The sequence below is a fragment of the Cervus canadensis genome, chromosome 18 (genome assembly GCF_019320065.1).
Source record: "Cervus canadensis isolate Bull #8, Minnesota chromosome 18, ASM1932006v1, whole genome shotgun sequence".
NCBI lineage: Eukaryota > Metazoa > Chordata > Mammalia > Artiodactyla > Cervidae > Cervus > Cervus canadensis.
The window spans coordinates 37411430-37427414 of record NC_057403.1 but is presented as its reverse complement, the minus strand read 5'-3'; the positions used below and the strand labels follow the sequence as shown (position 1 = coordinate 37427414).

Here is a 15985-nt window from a genome sequence, read left to right as displayed (position 1 = left end):
AAACAGGCCTCCAGTTTCTAACCAAAGACTTCCTGAGATTCTGGATGGTTGACATCCTCTGGGAGGGTCGCGGCTAGAGACCAGACACAAGGAAACTGAGGCTGGGCCTGCGGAGGGCAGAAGGCGCACCGCACCCGGGGAGAGTGCGCCCGTCAAGCTCCTGGCTGCCTGAGCTGCTCCGGCGGGGAAGGCACAAAACGCAGGCCCAACCGAGTCCGCGCTTTTGTGGAGAACCCGAAAACTGGAACGGCACGCAACGCAGGACCCGCTCCCTATAGAGCAGCCTGGAGCCTGAGCAGTATAGAAGGGGAAAGCACACACGCCCGCCGTGAGCAGGGCAAACCCAGTGTGGCCGGAACACTGCGGGTCCCCCCCACACACACCAGTGACATTTGTCTGCAGTGCCCCTCCCTCCCCACAGCAAGACTGGACAAGCGAACCCAAACAAGAAACCACCTCCGCCCGCTTGTGTCAGGGCGCAAATTAGAGACTGATTAGACCGGCAAACAGAAGCCAAATAAACAAAGGGAACCGCTTCAGAAGGGACCGGTACAACAGATTAAAATACCTGTAGGTAACACCAACTACACCGGAAGGGGCCTATAGATATCGAGAAGTGTAAGCTGGAACAAGGAGCTATCTGAAACTGAACCCAACCCACATTGACTGCAACAGCTCCAGAGAAATTCCTAGATATATTTTTACTTTTTTGTTTGTTTGTTTTTTTAATTAAAAAAATTTTTTTCTTTTCTTTTTAAAATTTTTTCTCTTTTATTTTCTTTTAAAATTCCCTATTACTCCTCTGTTACTCCTTAACTTTCATTTTCATTTTCATATATTTTTTACTATTTTTTTAATTAAAAATTTTTTTTCTTTTTTTTCTCTTATTTTCTTTTAAGGTCCTCTATTACTCCTTAATTTTCATTTTCATTTCACTATAACCTTGTGGAAAAAAAAAAGAGGCCCTATTTTTAAACCAAACTTCATATATATTTCTTAATTTTTTTGTGTTTTTGTTTTTAATATTGTATTTTTAAGAGTCTAACCTCTACTCTAGATTTTTAATCTTTGTTTCTCAGTATTTTATATCAATTTTGGACATTTAAGAATCCAATATTCCCTACCCATTTTTACTCAGGGGTGTGATGATTACTCTCTCCCCCTTTTGACTCTCCGTTTTCTCCCCCAGATCACCTCTATTTCCTCCATCCCCCTTCTCTTCTCAATCCAATTCTGTGAATCTCTGCAGGTGTCTGGGCTACGGAGAACACTTAGGGAACAGAGAACTGCATAGATCTGTCTCTCTCCTCTTGAGTCCCCCCTTTTCTCCTCCTGCTCATCTCTAACTCCCTCCTCCCTCTCCTCTTCTTCATGTAACTCTGTGAACCTCTCTGGGTGTCCCTCACTGTGGAGAATCTTTTCACCATTAACCTAGAAGTTTATTATCAGTGCTGTATAGTTGGAGAAGTCTTGAGGCTACTGGAAGAATAAGACTGAAATCCAGAGGCAGGAGACTTAAGCCCAAAACCTGAGAACACCAGAAAACTCCTGACTACAGGGAACATTAAGTAATAAGAGATCATCCAAAAGCCTCCATACCTACACCGAAACCAACCACCACCCAAGAGCCAATAAGTTCCAGAGCAAGACATACTACACAAATTCTCCAGCAACGCAGGAACATAGCCCTGAGCGTCAACATACAGGCTGCCCAAAGTCATACCTAACACATAGTCCCATCTCAAAACTCACTACTGGACACTCCATTGCACTCCAGAGAGAAGAAATCCAGTTCCACGCACCAGAACACCGACGCAAGCTTCCCTAACCAGGAAACCTTGACAAGCCAATCATCCAACCACACCCACTGAGAGAAACCTCCACAATAAAAAGGAACCACAGACCACCAGAATACAGAAAGGCCACTCCAGACACAGCAATCTAAACAAGATGAAAAGGCAGAGAAATAACCCAGCAGGTAAAGGAACATGAAAAATGCCCACCACTTCAAACAAAAGAGGAGGAGATAGGGAATCTACCTGAAAAAGAATTTAGAATAATGATAATAAAAATGAACCAAAATCTTGAAAACAAAATGGAGTTACAGATAAATAGGCTGGAGACAAAGATTGAGAAGATGCAAGAAATGTTTAATAAGGACATAGAAGAAATAAAAAAAGAGTCAATTAAAAATGAATAATGCAATAAATGAGATCAAAAACACTCTGGAGGGAACCAACAGTAGAATAATGGAGACAGAAGATAGGATAAGTGAGGTAGAAGATAAAATGGTAGAAAAAAATGAAGCAGAGAGGAAAAAAGACAAAAGAATCAAAAGAAATGAGGACAACCTCAGGGACCTCTGGGACAATGTGAAATGCCCCAACATTTGAATCATAGGAGTCCCAGAAGAATACAAATGCATTCAATAGATGTTTGTTGTATGAATGAAAGTGGGAACAAACAAATGAAAGGATAGTGTTACTTAACAGGAATTCTTTTGTGAAGCCTTTTGTAAATAATACCTGTTGAATTATTTTTGGTGTAAAAATGGACTTTCCTATACTACCGTCCCTTCATCATAGTAAATCTGTTATTTCCACACCCCTTGTAAAGATTTTTTTTTTCCTTCGCTACTTTGAATACATTTTCCTCCCATTAACTTTCCCTTCTTGAGTAGCTTTTGCGACCACTTTGTGCTTTAAGAAAGGAGCGCTGTTTGGTGTATACAATATTCTCTCAGCTTCCTTGGTAAGAAGACTCTGGCAGCTTTCTCACTGTTGACACTAACTGGCACAGCTTGGAACACGATGTCACCCCTCCAGAACTCTCGCAGACCTAGATAAAACTTATTCTGTGTCTCCGGTCAGGAACAAGGTGTTTGGAAGCAGCACTTTATGCAACAGAGCTGATGCAGGGCCATCCCTCAGAGGCAAAGGACGTGAAAATGATGGTGTGTGGAGAATGTGTCCACAGAGTCCTAGGAACTAGTGATTTTAAAGCTTCTTTGGCAGTATTTCAGTTTTTATTTTATATTTCTTAGAAAAATAAAGGCTTGTATTTACTACATGTGTTATCTAATATGCAGAAAGGCGGGTGGGGAAAGGTATCCTGTGTTGATAAAGATTTCCATGGCAGCTCAGTCAAAGCTGCCCTCTTTGCAACTGGCCACCTGGCCCTGCACATGCTCTCTGGGAGCAGTTTCGCTCTTTGGCGTATTTTTGTTTCCTCATTTCTATGGGGGAATGGTGCATACATACAAAGTTGTTGACTGTTCTTACTTTATTTCAGAAATGTGCAAGGCTGAGGCACCTGAATTTTTCCTCAAATACTTTAAAGCAAATTATGTGGCGGAACCTCTCGTGCCTGCTCCCAGAGGAATTTCCTTTGAGTGCTCCCTCATATCTCAAAAGCTTATGTAACCTGACACAATTATCTAAAAAGCCTTGGAATCCGAAAGAACAGAGATCTGAGCTAGGAATGAAGGTCGGAGCTGAGAAAGACATGTTCTCCCCTGCTTGGGGACTGGGTCATACTTCACCAAGACAGTGCTCAATTCAACTTCCAAAGAAAAATCTTAACCCCTTGACCAGGGGTTGTACTTGCTTATTTCTCGGAACAAGGAATCTCTTGACAAGGTGCTCAAGGGGCATTACAAAGCCTTAGACCTGGCTGGCAGTTAAAAATATTTCTATAACCATCTCGAGCAGCTAGTCTTCCCAAGATGAAAGCAAGAGTGGCTTGGACCCCTTCCAGAGGATAACTGACTCAAAGATCAACCCATCCTGAGAGTCAGGGTCTCCTGCCAGCAGTTAGAGCTGAAAAGCGGGTGGGGGTCTGGAATCCACATTTTCACCAAGTAGTTAGTCCAGGTGATTCTGATTCAAGCCCAGCTCTGTTCCCAACTCTAGAGAGAGAGAAGGAGAGGAGGACACAAACTGTAAGTGCAGACCTAAAATCGGGGCTCCACAAGGAGATGACTCCGTTGTATACCCAAGAGCTCTTGGGCCAAGAAGCTTCTCTTTCTCCTTTTTGTTTTCACTTTTAGAAATCCCAGCCCTGCTTGCTATTTGCATACCAGCGGTGAGGGACCTCCAAAGAGAATAGGCACCACTCATAGGTGGTTGGCTTTTCAAGGAATTTGCTGGAGAAAATTGTAGGCAAGGCAGTGAACAAAACTCTCCTCCATCTGGTTTCAGTTTATTAAAAAAAAACAACACACATAGGCCTCCTACCAGCAATCAGAAAACAGCCACAGCTCCCCAAGTAGGGTATTAGCCACGAGGGGTGGGACTGAATTATGTATATGCAAATGAATTAAACCAGCCAGCCAACAACAACTAATTTTTGTATCTTTTGCAGTTGTTCTGCCAAGAAAGGCCTGAATCAGGGTGATGGAAGCTGTAAGGAAGCAAGTTTTGGAATTAGTTTTTAACAACTTGCCTTAATTCTACCATTGGGAGACATGTTTCTAATCCAGAGGCAAATTTTATTTTTATTTTTTTATTTTTTGGAACAGAGAAGGGCTTACTGCAGGGCCAAGCAAGGAAAATGGGTGGCTCATGCTCAAAATCCCTGAACTCCCAGAAGCAAATTTTAAAAGGTTGATAGTCTTTTGCCTGGGTATTGCCCACTGAATAATGCCAACCTCCTTGGCTGACAGGGGACAGTGCTGCCTGATGGCTGGGGAGCAGAGCCTCTGGACGGCTGAGTAATCACTGAACCTCTTGTATATAGAATTGTGGTGCCTGCTTCATTCGAATGATGTGAGGATAGTACATAAAATTAAGTATGAGGAAGTTGAACACAAGGACTGGCAAGCACGCAGTAAATGTGGCAGAGGATTAAGAATAAGTCAGAGCTGCACTGCAGGACTCAAGATGACCAGTTTCACCTGGAGTCAGCCAAGCTCGCCCAGTAAGTGTTCTCAGCTGAGACTTGCCTTTCCCCTGGGACTGGTCCAGAAAACCCTTGAGAGCAAATTCTCTTAGTGTTTCCCAAGCTCAAGGGCACTAATCCCCAAATATCTGCCTTCAATCCTGGAAGTAAAGAAGTTCAGGGGAGGGTGCCGGACAGAGTTTGAAAATGCAAGTGATCCTTCTGGCTTCCCGCATGTCCCCATTCCTTCTGCCCACTAAGCAAAGGGCCTGGCTTCCCGGTGCACAGCCAGAGGAGACAGACAGGGCACGTGTTCATGCCTGGGAAGCTGACAATCTCCCAGGCTCTTGTACCACCTGAGTGGTGTGCTGGGGACCACAGGCACCCAGCTGCCTCTGGGCTCAACCCTCGCATGTCCACGAGCACTTCAGGCTCAGTTTGTCCAGACTGCTGTCCCTCGCAGGGATGCACCAACAGGACGCCCAGCCTCCCCTCGTGCCTTTTCCCCAAACCCATTTCCGAGCCAACCAGGACAGGGTCTTATTCGCTCAAGAACTTTCCCAGCTCTCCTTTGCCCTCAGAATGAAGTCAGAGGTGGTGAAACGTTGTTGTTTAGTAGCTAAGTCATGTCCAACTCTTTTGGGACCACATAGACTGTAGCCCGCCAGGCTCCTCTGTCCACAGGATTTCTCAGGCAAGAATACTGGAGTGGGTTGCCATTTCCTTCTCCAGGGGATCTTTCTGACCCATGGATTGACCTTGCATCTCCTGCATTGGCAGGTGGATTCCTTACCACTGAGCCACCAGGGAAGTGCATGGCAAATGTAGCTCTGTGTTAACACAGTTCTCAGTCTTCGAGCTCTGGTATACCTGAGTTTGGATCATGGGGCTAGTCCAAGATTCAGACTTAGGTGAACCTGTGTTTGAGGCCCTGAACAACTTTCTTAGCCTCTGGAAGCCTCAGTTATATTTTATATTCCTTGAATATAAAATAGTAATGAGGACACCCACTACAAAGGGCTCTTGTGAGGCCTCTGCACCCAACCCAAGGCTTGGGACAGAGCAAGAGGTTTGGAGGCCAGTGCATGGAATGAAGATTGAAGATGAGCTGGGAAGGGTGTGGCTCCCAGAACTAGAGAAGATGATGAGACCAGTTTTGGACATGCTGAGTGTAATGGGCCTATGGGTGTCCAGGGGAGGCATCCAGGGGCAGATGGACATGTGGGCCTGGAATTAAGCGTCTTGGCTGGAAAGGAGCGTGGGAGTCACCAACATGTGAGTAGGAAGATGAGCTCATGGTGGGGGAGGGACCGAGCATGAGCCCTTCACAGCCAGAGGTTCACCCACAGGGAAGAGAAGCTTATGAAGGAGGCCAGGAGGGAGAGCCGGACAGGTAGGAGGGAACCCAGTAGCTGTGGCTTTGCAGGTGCCGAAGGGAGAAAGGGCCCAGGGTACAGAGGAGTTAACTGAAAGCAGAGATGTGTCCTTGGTATTTGAGGACTAGCTTGTCATTCACTGGTGACCTCTGGCGCGGCCAGGAGCCGGAGCTGACTCAGAGCTAGAGTGGGAGAGAGGAGAGTGAAGATGGTGACTGGAGACAGTTTTCGAGAAAAGCAGCCGAGAAAGGGGGCGGGTGTTGTGGGGAGGAGAGTATGAGAACAATGCTTGGGGAAAGGGATACAGGACTGAGGGAGAGAAGTTCTTTATGGTGGTTCCCAGGGGGAGAGGGCAGAGCCAAACTGGGGTGCCTGCTGCCAGAAAGGACCCAGTGGTTAGTTGTTATAGCCACAGTGCCCAGCACGGGGCCTGGCACACAGTAGGAACACAATACAAGTTTGCTGTCTTTGAGGATGGGGAGAGATGCGGTGTGGAACTTGGGCAAGGGGGTGGCCATCGGCAGAAAGAGGTTCCTCTCTGCCATTGTGTAGGAGGGGGGAGTGATGGGGTGCCAGAGGTGAGCAGAGAGCAGGGCCTCCTTGGGATTCTGCTGCCTCTGAACCTGACCACAGAGGAAGAAAGGGGTGATAGGGAGCGCTTGGCTCCAGAAACGCAGTGTGTTAAGAGAACAGAAAGTGAGCTCTTAGAGACTGCCACTTGGCAGGCCCCATCCTGGATTTCTGTTCCTCCCATCCTCACATCCAACAGTCACCTTCACTTTATCCCCTTCAGAGCCGTGCCCTCCCCCAAAGGCCAGCAGATGGTGCCAGTGAGCTGCTGGACTCAGCTGGAGCAGACGAGCCAGACTGCCAGCCCCCAACCCACCTCATGGCCCTCCAGAGCCTGGGGCATGCTGAAGGTTTGGCTCACCAAGTTTCTGATTAAGGAGTGGGGTGGGTGGTGAGGGCAGGGGTGAGACCAAGGGAGACTGTGGGTTGAGGGCCTAGGGGTGAGGTGGCTCAGGGGCTCTGCTCCTTCCGGTTGCCCTTCATCTCTCTGCCCCTGCCAACCCTCCCTTATCTGCTGGGGCTCCTGCCCTCTGCTCCCCCTTCTCCTCCTTGGAGGGCCCTGCCAGCCCAGACTCCTGGTTCTGGCAGAGGCTGGTTCTCTGCCCTTGGGCAGACACAGCCTGGCACCAGGCCTCAGACAGGGCTGGGCCAGCCCCTCCCAGCCATGACTGCCTAAACCACCTTCCTTCTACTTCCAGAATGTCTCCACCTGGTGAGAGGTAAGGAGTCAGCTGCCCAGGTGGCTACAGTGAGCTGGAGTATAGGTCCTGGGAGGAAGGCCTGGCCTAAGAAGTAGGATGAATTTCTGGGAGAGAGGGGTGTTAAATACGAATGTGGAAGATCATCCACGAGACCCAAACCACACAAGACAAATATTTCTGTCTAAGGTGGCGCAGTGTCCCAGAAGCTGAACTGGAAACATGCCCCACCCATCCTAGCATCCTACACTCCACAACCAAAGACAATTCCCTGAATTCCTCTCTCAGCAAGTCTCTCTCCCCATCCCAGGCTTCCCAGTGGGTCAGGGTCCTTCATGGTTCTTTCCCAGGAGTGTAGGATCTTGTTTCTCAGACTCTCCTCACCTTGCTTTCCAGCTTCCACCTCCCTACCCTTTTTTTAAAAATTTATGTATTTAGGCTTCGCTGGGTCTTTGTGCGCATAGGCTTTCTCTGTTATGGCGAACAGGGGTTACTCTGTTGTGTTGTGGAGGCTTCTCATTGCGGTGGCTTCTCTTGTTGTGGAGCACAGGCTCTAGAGCGCAGGCTCAGTAATTGTGGTACGCATGCTTAGTTGCCCAATAACTTGTGGAATCTTTCCAGACCAGGGATCAAGCCTGTATCCCCTACATTGGCAGATGGATTCTCAACCACTGGACCACCAGGGAAGTTCTCCAACTCCCTGCCCTTTGACTCCTACTCTGGCAAGCTCTGGTACTACCTGTGTGGCCTTAACCTTGAAGGCTGCCTGAGACACCCCCGCCCCCCATCCTCTCCTCTACATCCCCTCCACAGTCCCAAGGGACTTAATGGTCTGAAGCTGCAGAAACCACACTCAGACTCTCAGTAGGGTGACTAAAGCTGGGAGGGTGTGGGTCCCACAACCCAGAGTCTACAGCTCATATTGGGATGCCAGGTCAAGGTTGCTGTTTCCACCTGTGAGACTGGGCCACAGGTTCAGAACGATAGGAGTCAGCACATTTTGGAAAATTAATGTTTCCCTGAGTTTCCCAAGAATGACGCAGACCAAGGGAGTCACCAAAAAACACACATACACAAATGTGCTTACATGCATATACAGGGTCATGGCACAGGGACAGACATATCATTTGTGTATGGACAAGCTATGGAGTCCATGGAAAGAGTGTACACAAATATAGGCATACACAGGTATACAAGGTCATGTACCCCGGGTCAGACACACATATCCTTCCCAGTCCTGCCTCCCAGGGCCAGGGCTAACTTGTCATCTGTACTTACAGTAGAAGGAGGAAGAAGTAGAAGCTCAGAAGTGGCTCTGGGAAGGACCTCTTAAGTAGGTCTGTCTCCCTGCTCCTCCTGAGATAACCCTGGCTCACCAGGGGGCCATGCCTGGGTGGCAGAGAAGGCTTCGAGGAGGCATTGCCTTGAAGCCCTGGCACAGAACCTGAGCATCTAAGATAGAGAATGGGCAACATAATTGGGAGGGGCCCATGACCCCCCCTGCCCCAGGACCTAGTGTGGGCATGGATGAGGCACTGGGCAAGGGTTCAGAAGGAGCAGGGACCCCCTGCACCATGGGCTGACCTACCGACCTCAGCACAGGGCCTGGCAGTGAGGTACTGGCGCCACTTTCCTGTGCTGGCAGAGCCTGGCAAGGATGCCAGCACAGGGTGCCAGCCACCGGGGTGGGCAGAGTGAGGGCCCACAGGGCCACACACACACACAGACCTTCATACACATAGGCAGGGAAATGCACCCACACTCACTCACTTTATACCCTGGGGGATCCTGGGAGCAGGGCAGGGATCACCCTGTCCTAGAGGCTGCCCTCCCTGACTCCCCGGGTGTCCCCGTTGGCCTGGCTCTTGGGGTCCCTGGGGTTGGAGAGTGGGCTGGAGTTAATGGGAGGCCTAGATGCTTCCTCAGAACCCCCCTCCACACACTCACGTCCACACATGTACACTTGTGTGGCAGGAGGAGGTGGGGGGAGGCGGAGTGTGGGGAGGGGGTTTGCTGCACACCCAGGGCTGGAAAGTGGAAGGAAGTGGGGAATGGTGGGGCAGAGACTCCCAAGAATCTGGTCTGTCACCCTGCTCCACCCAGCCCCCAGCCCCAAATAGGTCGGTGGCCGCGGGTAGCTTCGGTGTGAGCGTGTGTGCTAGGCACCTGCGGCAGCTCAAGGCGTGGTGTATGCACCGGCGTTGGCCCAGGCTGTCAGGTGAGGGCGGCTGGTTCCCCGAGGTGTTCTGGCAGGCCCGGCTGGCCGCGGAGGTGCGGTCAATGTGAGGATGGAGGTTGCGTGTGTCCTCAGGTGTCCCGAGCAAGTGTGAGCTGTGGATGTGCTCATCTGGCAGTCGTGGCTCAGCGGACCAGCGCAGGAGTGAGCGCATGCCGGCCACTAGGACTAGACCTACCGCACCTCTCTTTGGCACGGCCAGCGGCAAGTTGAGCAGTTGAGCAGCAACTTTGGGACTTGGTTCCGGCTTCTTCGAAAGAGGATCTGACCGCGGGGGCGGGGCAGAGGGCGGGAGGTAGAGGTGGGGGCACCTGCCCTGCACGGGGTGCCGGCAGAGAAGTAAAGGAAAGCCCCGCCCCTTCCCCGCCTCCGTTCCGCCCTCGCCCCCGCCCCCGGGGCTCTTTAAAAGCTCGGCCCGAGGACGAACAGAGAAAGCCAGTATCCCCTCCCGGTCCTGGCTGGTGTCCTGCTGCACCCCCGCGTCCCAGCCCCGAGTCCCAATCCCTGCTCTCCAGCCCGGTCGCCATGGAAAGCTGGCCCTGGCCGTCGGGCGGCGCCTGGCTGCTCGTGGCGGCCCGTGCGCTGCTGCAGCTGCTGCGCTCAGACCTGCGTCTGGGCTGCCCGCTGCTGGCGGCGCTGGTGCTGCTGGCCGCGCTCGACTGGCTGTGCCAGCGCCTGCTACCCCCGCTGGCCGCACTTGTCGTGTTGGCCGCCACCGGCTGGATCGTGTTGTCCCGCCTGGCGCGCCCGCAGCGCCTGCCCGTGGCGACTCGCGCGGTGCTCATCACCGGTGAGTGCGCGGGGCGCGGAGCGCGGCGACTCCCGGTTCGAGGGCGGGACCGGACACCCAGAGGGCTCCCTGTGGGCATGCCAAGGCAACGCGGGACCCTCAGCCGAGAAGTGGGGAAGCCTCTCACCCCTGGGTTCAGGGGGCCAGCCAAGTAGGAAGCGCAGGGCACCTCCCCAAGTCCGGGTTGACTACCTACGGCTTTGGGGAGTATTGAAGGGAAAAGGAGGCAGGGAGTGGGCAGGTGCGCAGGGGAGACTGCCAAAGGAGCCTCCTGGAGCTTGGGGTTTATGCTATGTCCCTCTCCAAGACAGCAGTCTTCCGACAGAGGACACTGCTCTGAGGGACTAAAGAGAATCTTCACCGCTTTGAACTCTGCCTAACATCCCCACGTGGGAGGTCCTGTCTCTTCCCTGGGACCAGGAGGAATAGGCTTAAATGGAGAGTTGGGACCCCCTTCTCCCAATTGGCTGGGCTCCTTGGAGTTCAGAAAAGCTTGAGGTCATCATGAGGGACAGCTGGACATTCAGCCACCCCTCAGATCCCACCCCCCAGACCCAGACTGTGAAGGAGTTGTCCAGAGTCTGCACTCATTACGCCACTACCATTCCTCCTGGTCCTCTGTGCCTGGCAAAGAGGTGAGGTCTTAGAGAGCTGGGCTCAGGTGCCTCTGGCCACCTTGTTGAGCTCTTTGTCTGGAACAAGGAATAAATCTATCACCAGAAGGAGGAAAGGAGGAGCTCAGACCCAGAAGTGGAGAGGGAGAGAAAAGTCAGGGGGCACTACTGTATAGCACACTACGGGCTCTACTGTATTGGGGAGGGGGAGCCTGGTCTGTCCCCTAACCCCCATGGCTTTGGACAGGTGCTCGGGATTCTGCTCTCTTGCACTGGTGAGTGGCTTCTCAGAGACCTCAGTCCAGTAGGGGGCCCTGCATGATCAGATGAAGCTGGGAAAACTTCCCAGAAGAGCCCATCCTTGATCGAGCTGGGCCTCAGAAGATAGGTGGAGATAGGTAAGAGTGTGGAAGGTGTTTTGGATCAGACAAAGGGTGTGGGACGGAGGCTTGAGGCAGGAATGAGCATGGCCTGGGGGGGAGGGGGGCAGTCAGTAAGCAGTCTGGCTGCTGAGATGTAGTGAGACAAGCATTTGTTTCTTGGAAGGGGCCTTGAATGCCCAGCAAGAAGCCAAAATGTGCTGAGGTGAAGGTAGCAGGAGGGTTTGAGCTTCAGTAAAGATGGTGGAGATAGAGGATGGCTCAGGTTGGGTGGGAGAGATGTGAGTTCAGAGTAGAGTGAGAAGTTTCAAGGGACCCCAGTTTTAGTGGTTTGAGGAAGGAGAGATGACAGACCTCCTGGTATGAAAGCAAAGAGCTTCTGCCCCCAAGGACAGGGCAGCTCCCCTCCTGCCTTCCAATTAGTGAGTTTAGCCTCCTCAGGACCCAGGTCATCTTCAGATACTAGTGACCCAGGCAGTCTTTCCTGGGATCTCACCTCAGGTCCTTGTGCCACTACTGTTACATCTCCTAGCCTTGAGCTGGAGAGTGAGGTGAGACTGAGTCTTCCCTCAGTTCTGGTTGCAAAGTCCCGCAATGGAGGAGGGTAAGCAGACTGCCCAACCCACCCCATCTAAACATCGAGAGTTGACCTCCAAGCTTCCCAATGCCCCTAAACTCTGGGGTTTCTTCACCCACTACTCACTGCAGTACAAGTAGGTGACCAGGCCCTGCCTCACTTGCTAGGAACACTGTGCCTTGAGCCTGCCAGAGCTGCCACCCACCCCTCCCTGGGAATGCTCCTGAGAACCCCTAGCCGAGGCTATTGGGGAGCTCAGCCCTGGGGTCAGGGTTTGGGTCGAGCGACTGGGTGCTTTGTGTGCACATGTGTGCACTGCTGGGCAGTACAGGTCTCATGGGAGTGAGCCATTGTTGTTCATGCCTCTCTGCAGGTAGGTTGGAGGTATGCGTAGGTTTCTGAGTGTGTACAGGTGAGCAAGAGGGTATGAAAGGTGTGGGGGATTGTGTTGGGACCTCAGAGCTGAGGTTCTGGGAGGCCTTAGTTTCCCCATGAAGGGCTTGTCTGCTCTGGATGGGAGGTTAGGCAAGTGGGGACACACACACACACACACACGTGCTCACTCCCCTCCTCCAGCCAGACTTGCCCAGGAAGCACCCCTCAGCTGGGGCTGGCTAGGGGGCTCCCAGCTACACAAAGCCCAGCTTGCAGCCCCCTGGCTTTGTTTTCTCTCTCCACAGAGAGAAGAGGGGAGCTGGTTGTGCAGAACCACTTTGTAACCTCTGATCAGCAGGACCACCATGGGGGCAGGCTCTAAAGAGCTTCCTTCCTCACTGGTCACCCCCTCGCCACACCCCCTCTTATCGACCACCCAAGGAGCTGGATTGGAATGGGAACAATCAAGGGAGCCGGAGTTTATTAGACCCCTACACTGGCTCTGCCTCGTGGTTTATCTCTCTGCATACCAAAACCAGGAAATTAAGCCTCCAAGAGTGGTAACTGACCTCAGATCACATTTGATGGATGTGGGAAGGGATTCTAATGCAGGTCTGTTCTTGTCTTCATCCACTGTGACCCTGTCCTGGGGGCAAGTTATTTGAGGCTCAGAGAATGTCCCAATGTTGCCATTCACTGGAATTCCAAGGGTCAAGCATAAGGTGGATATGGGCCTCCAGCTTGCCTGGAGCCTGGAACAATAGTAGAGGGTGCTGAACTGGAAAGGAAGGTGGAGCTCAGGTTGTACAGGGCCTAGATGATGGGAACAGAGCACTTTGGCTTTATCCTAAGGGCTGTGAGGAGCCTTGGAGAGATTTTCAGAAGCAGAGGGTATTGTCATTTTGGGAAGGATCCCTCGGGCTACTTAGGCAGAGAATGGATTCAAGGGGACAAGGTGGGACAGGACCAAAAAGGGGGGCTGCTTCAGTGTCCAGGTAAGAGGAAGAATGCTGGGCAAGGACAATGAGAAACGAAGGGAGGCTGGGAAGTAATATCTGCACATGCAAGCTGAGGCCTGATCTCAAGCAGACAGAAGGACATCAGGGCTGAGGCTGGGTCTCAGCTGGGACTGGCTGACCTACCAACAGAGTCCTGACCTTACTGTGTGCCAGCTGAGTGACTTTGAGGGAAGCAACTTAGCATTACCAGGTCTCAGTTTTCTCATCTGTAAAGTGGGGATCATAAGCCACGTTTGATAGGGTAGCTATGAGGGGTCAGGGAGATGACAGCTTTGAAAGATTTGGTCCTCAGGAGCTCAGCCAGAGGGTCCAAGCCTCCCAAAGATGGGCCTAGGAGGGGAGGGCTGCTGATGCTGCGAAGTCTGGAGTCAGAAGCCTGGATCCCATCCAGGCCATGGTGACCCTGGGGTGTCTCAGGCTGAACTGGGCCATAGTGGAGTTCACTGGCTGTCCTTCCTTCCCTGACCAGGCTGTGACTCTGGTTTTGGCAACGCGACGGCCAAGAAGCTTGACGCCATGGGCTTCACAGTGTTGGCCACCGTGTTGGATCTGAATAGCCCTGGCGCCCTAGAGCTACGTACCTGCTGTTCTTCTCGTCTGAAGCTGCTGCAGATGGACCTGACCAAGCCAGCAGACATTAGCCGTGTGCTGGAGTTCACCAAGGTCCACACCGCCAGCACTGGTCAGTAGGCTCAACTTCGCCGGGAAAGGGCATGGCCGGGCAGATGTGAGGGGGCCAGGATTGGAGGTGTGCTGCAGAACTGACCCGCAGCTTCCCTCCTGGCTCCATGCCCTCAGGTCTGTGGGGCCTGGTCAACAACGCAGGCCAGAACATCTTTGTGGCGGATGCAGAGCTGTGTCCAGTGGCCACGTTCCGCACCTGCATGGAGGTGAACTTCTTTGGTGCACTAGAGATGACCAAAGGCCTCTTGCCACTGCTGCGTCGTTCGAGTGGTCGCATTGTGACCGTGAGCAGCCCAGCAGGTGAGGGTCCTCCTGCACTGGAGCAGAAAAGATGCCTCTGCTGGGCGGGGAGAGATACTGGAGTCCCTGGCCCAGGCTGAGGCATCCCCCACTCCCAATCCATCCCCAGGAGACATGCCGTTTCCATGCTTGGCTGCCTATGGGACCTCCAAAGCGGCCTTGACGTTGCTTATGGGCAACTTTAGCTGTGAACTTCTGCCCTGGGGTGTCAAGGTCAGCATCATCCAGCCTGCCTGCTTCAAGACAGGTGAGGCTCAGGGGTTTGGGGGTGGGGTTTGTGGGGGGAGGAGGAGGAAGGCAGGGGGGGTGTGGTCTTCTCTGGAGTGGGACCAGGTCTGAGGAGTGGGCGTGACTTTGGCTGGGGGCGGGTCTCAGGTTGTGAGTTAGAGACCTGGGTCTGGCTTTGGCTTCCCTCACTGACCCCACTCTGGCCTTGGCACTCCTTCCGCAGAGTCAGTGAAGGACGTGCACCGGTGGGAAGAGCGCAAGCAGCAGCTGCTGGCCACCCTGCCACGAGAGCTGCTGCAGGCCTATGGTGAGGACTACATCGAGCACTTGAATAGGCAGTTCCTGCACTCTCTGAGCCAGGCTCTGCCAGACCTCAGCCCGGTGGTAGATGCCATCACCGATGCACTGCTGGCGGCCCAGCCACGCCGCCGCTATTACCCAGGTCATGGCCTGGGGCTCATATACTTCATCCACTACTACCTGCCTGAGGGCCTGCGGCAGCGTTTCCTACAGTCCTTCTTCATCAGTCCCTCTGTGCCGAGAGCACTACAGGCTGGCCAGCCTGGCCTGACGTCTGCCCGGGACATAGCCCAGGACCAAGGCCCTAGACCAGACCCCTCTCCCACTGCCCAGTGAGCAGGGCGCACGTAGAGCAGCTCCAGCAAAGGAGGCTCCTTGTGCCCTTGCTCCTCTTCCAGGTATTCTGACGCCCAGGTCTGCCCTAGAGCCTGGCCCAAAGGACTCCAACCCCATGCACTGCCGATGCCACAGGCCAGGCCTGGTGAGATGAAGGCTTTCCAGTGAATCTCTGGGCCTCTCCTGCTTCATGAGCCCAAACAGACCCTCCTGGGCACAAGGCTCCACCATGCAGAACCCAGCTGGATGGGGAGTTTAGTTCGAGGCTTAACTAGAGCCTTAGCCAGGGTCCCACAGTGCCTCTGCAAACTAAGGCGAGACTAGGTACGTTGGGGACCCCCTCAGGATTATTTCTTGGCACCAGTGCCTCAGTGCTGTGATTTGAAGGGTGAATCCTGTTTCTTGACTGGCTCAAGGATTAGGGCCCTGACCACCCACCTCAAGCCCCCCAAGCCACAGGGAGGTTACATACTCACCTGATTGCCACTTTTTGAATAAAGACAAATTTTTATATCTCCTAGAATGGGGGAGATGCTCTGTTTGCCTAGGTGACAGGCTGTGGCCGTGTGACAGACTGGGAACTGCCTGGGCAACCCCCAGGGCTCAGCATGGGGGCCGAGGCTC

The 15985-nt window shown here is 52.7% G+C and overlaps 1 protein-coding gene across 2 annotated transcripts; it reads left to right on the top strand.

The window, feature by feature from the left end:
- Window positions 1–6203: 6203 nt before the first annotated feature.
- On the top strand, window positions 6204–15881 carry HSD11B2 (hydroxysteroid 11-beta dehydrogenase 2). Of its 2 annotated transcripts, XM_043435599.1 has the most exons (6): window positions 6204–6271; window positions 7048–7174; window positions 13983–14195; window positions 14312–14497; window positions 14607–14744; window positions 14949–15881. In XM_043435599.1, the coding sequence occupies exons 2-6, from the start codon at window positions 7144–7146 to the stop codon at window positions 15359–15361; spliced, it is 981 nt and encodes a 326-aa protein (XP_043291534.1). In that variant the 5' UTR covers window positions 6204–6271; window positions 7048–7143; the 3' UTR covers window positions 15362–15881. The 2 variants fall into 2 exon arrangements, with proteins under 2 accessions (XP_043291534.1, XP_043291533.1); XM_043435598.1 differs by lacking the exons at window positions 6204–6271; window positions 7048–7174 and adding an exon at window positions 10041–10548.
- Window positions 15882–15985: the final 104 nt, after the last annotated feature.

Excerpts from the sequence above, each read along its gene's own strand:
- HSD11B2 (XM_043435598.1), top strand. The coding sequence starts at position 10,284 with ATGGAAAGCTGGCCCTGGCCGTCGGGCGGCGCCTGGCTGCTCGTGGCG. Across the intron at positions 14,498-14,606 it reads GACCGTGAGCAGCCCAGCAG|GAGACATGCCGTTTCCATGC; the intron begins GTGAGGGTCCTC and ends ATCCATCCCCAG. Across the intron at positions 14,745-14,948 it reads GCCTGCCTGCTTCAAGACAG|AGTCAGTGAAGGACGTGCAC; the intron begins GTGAGGCTCAGG and ends CTCCTTCCGCAG.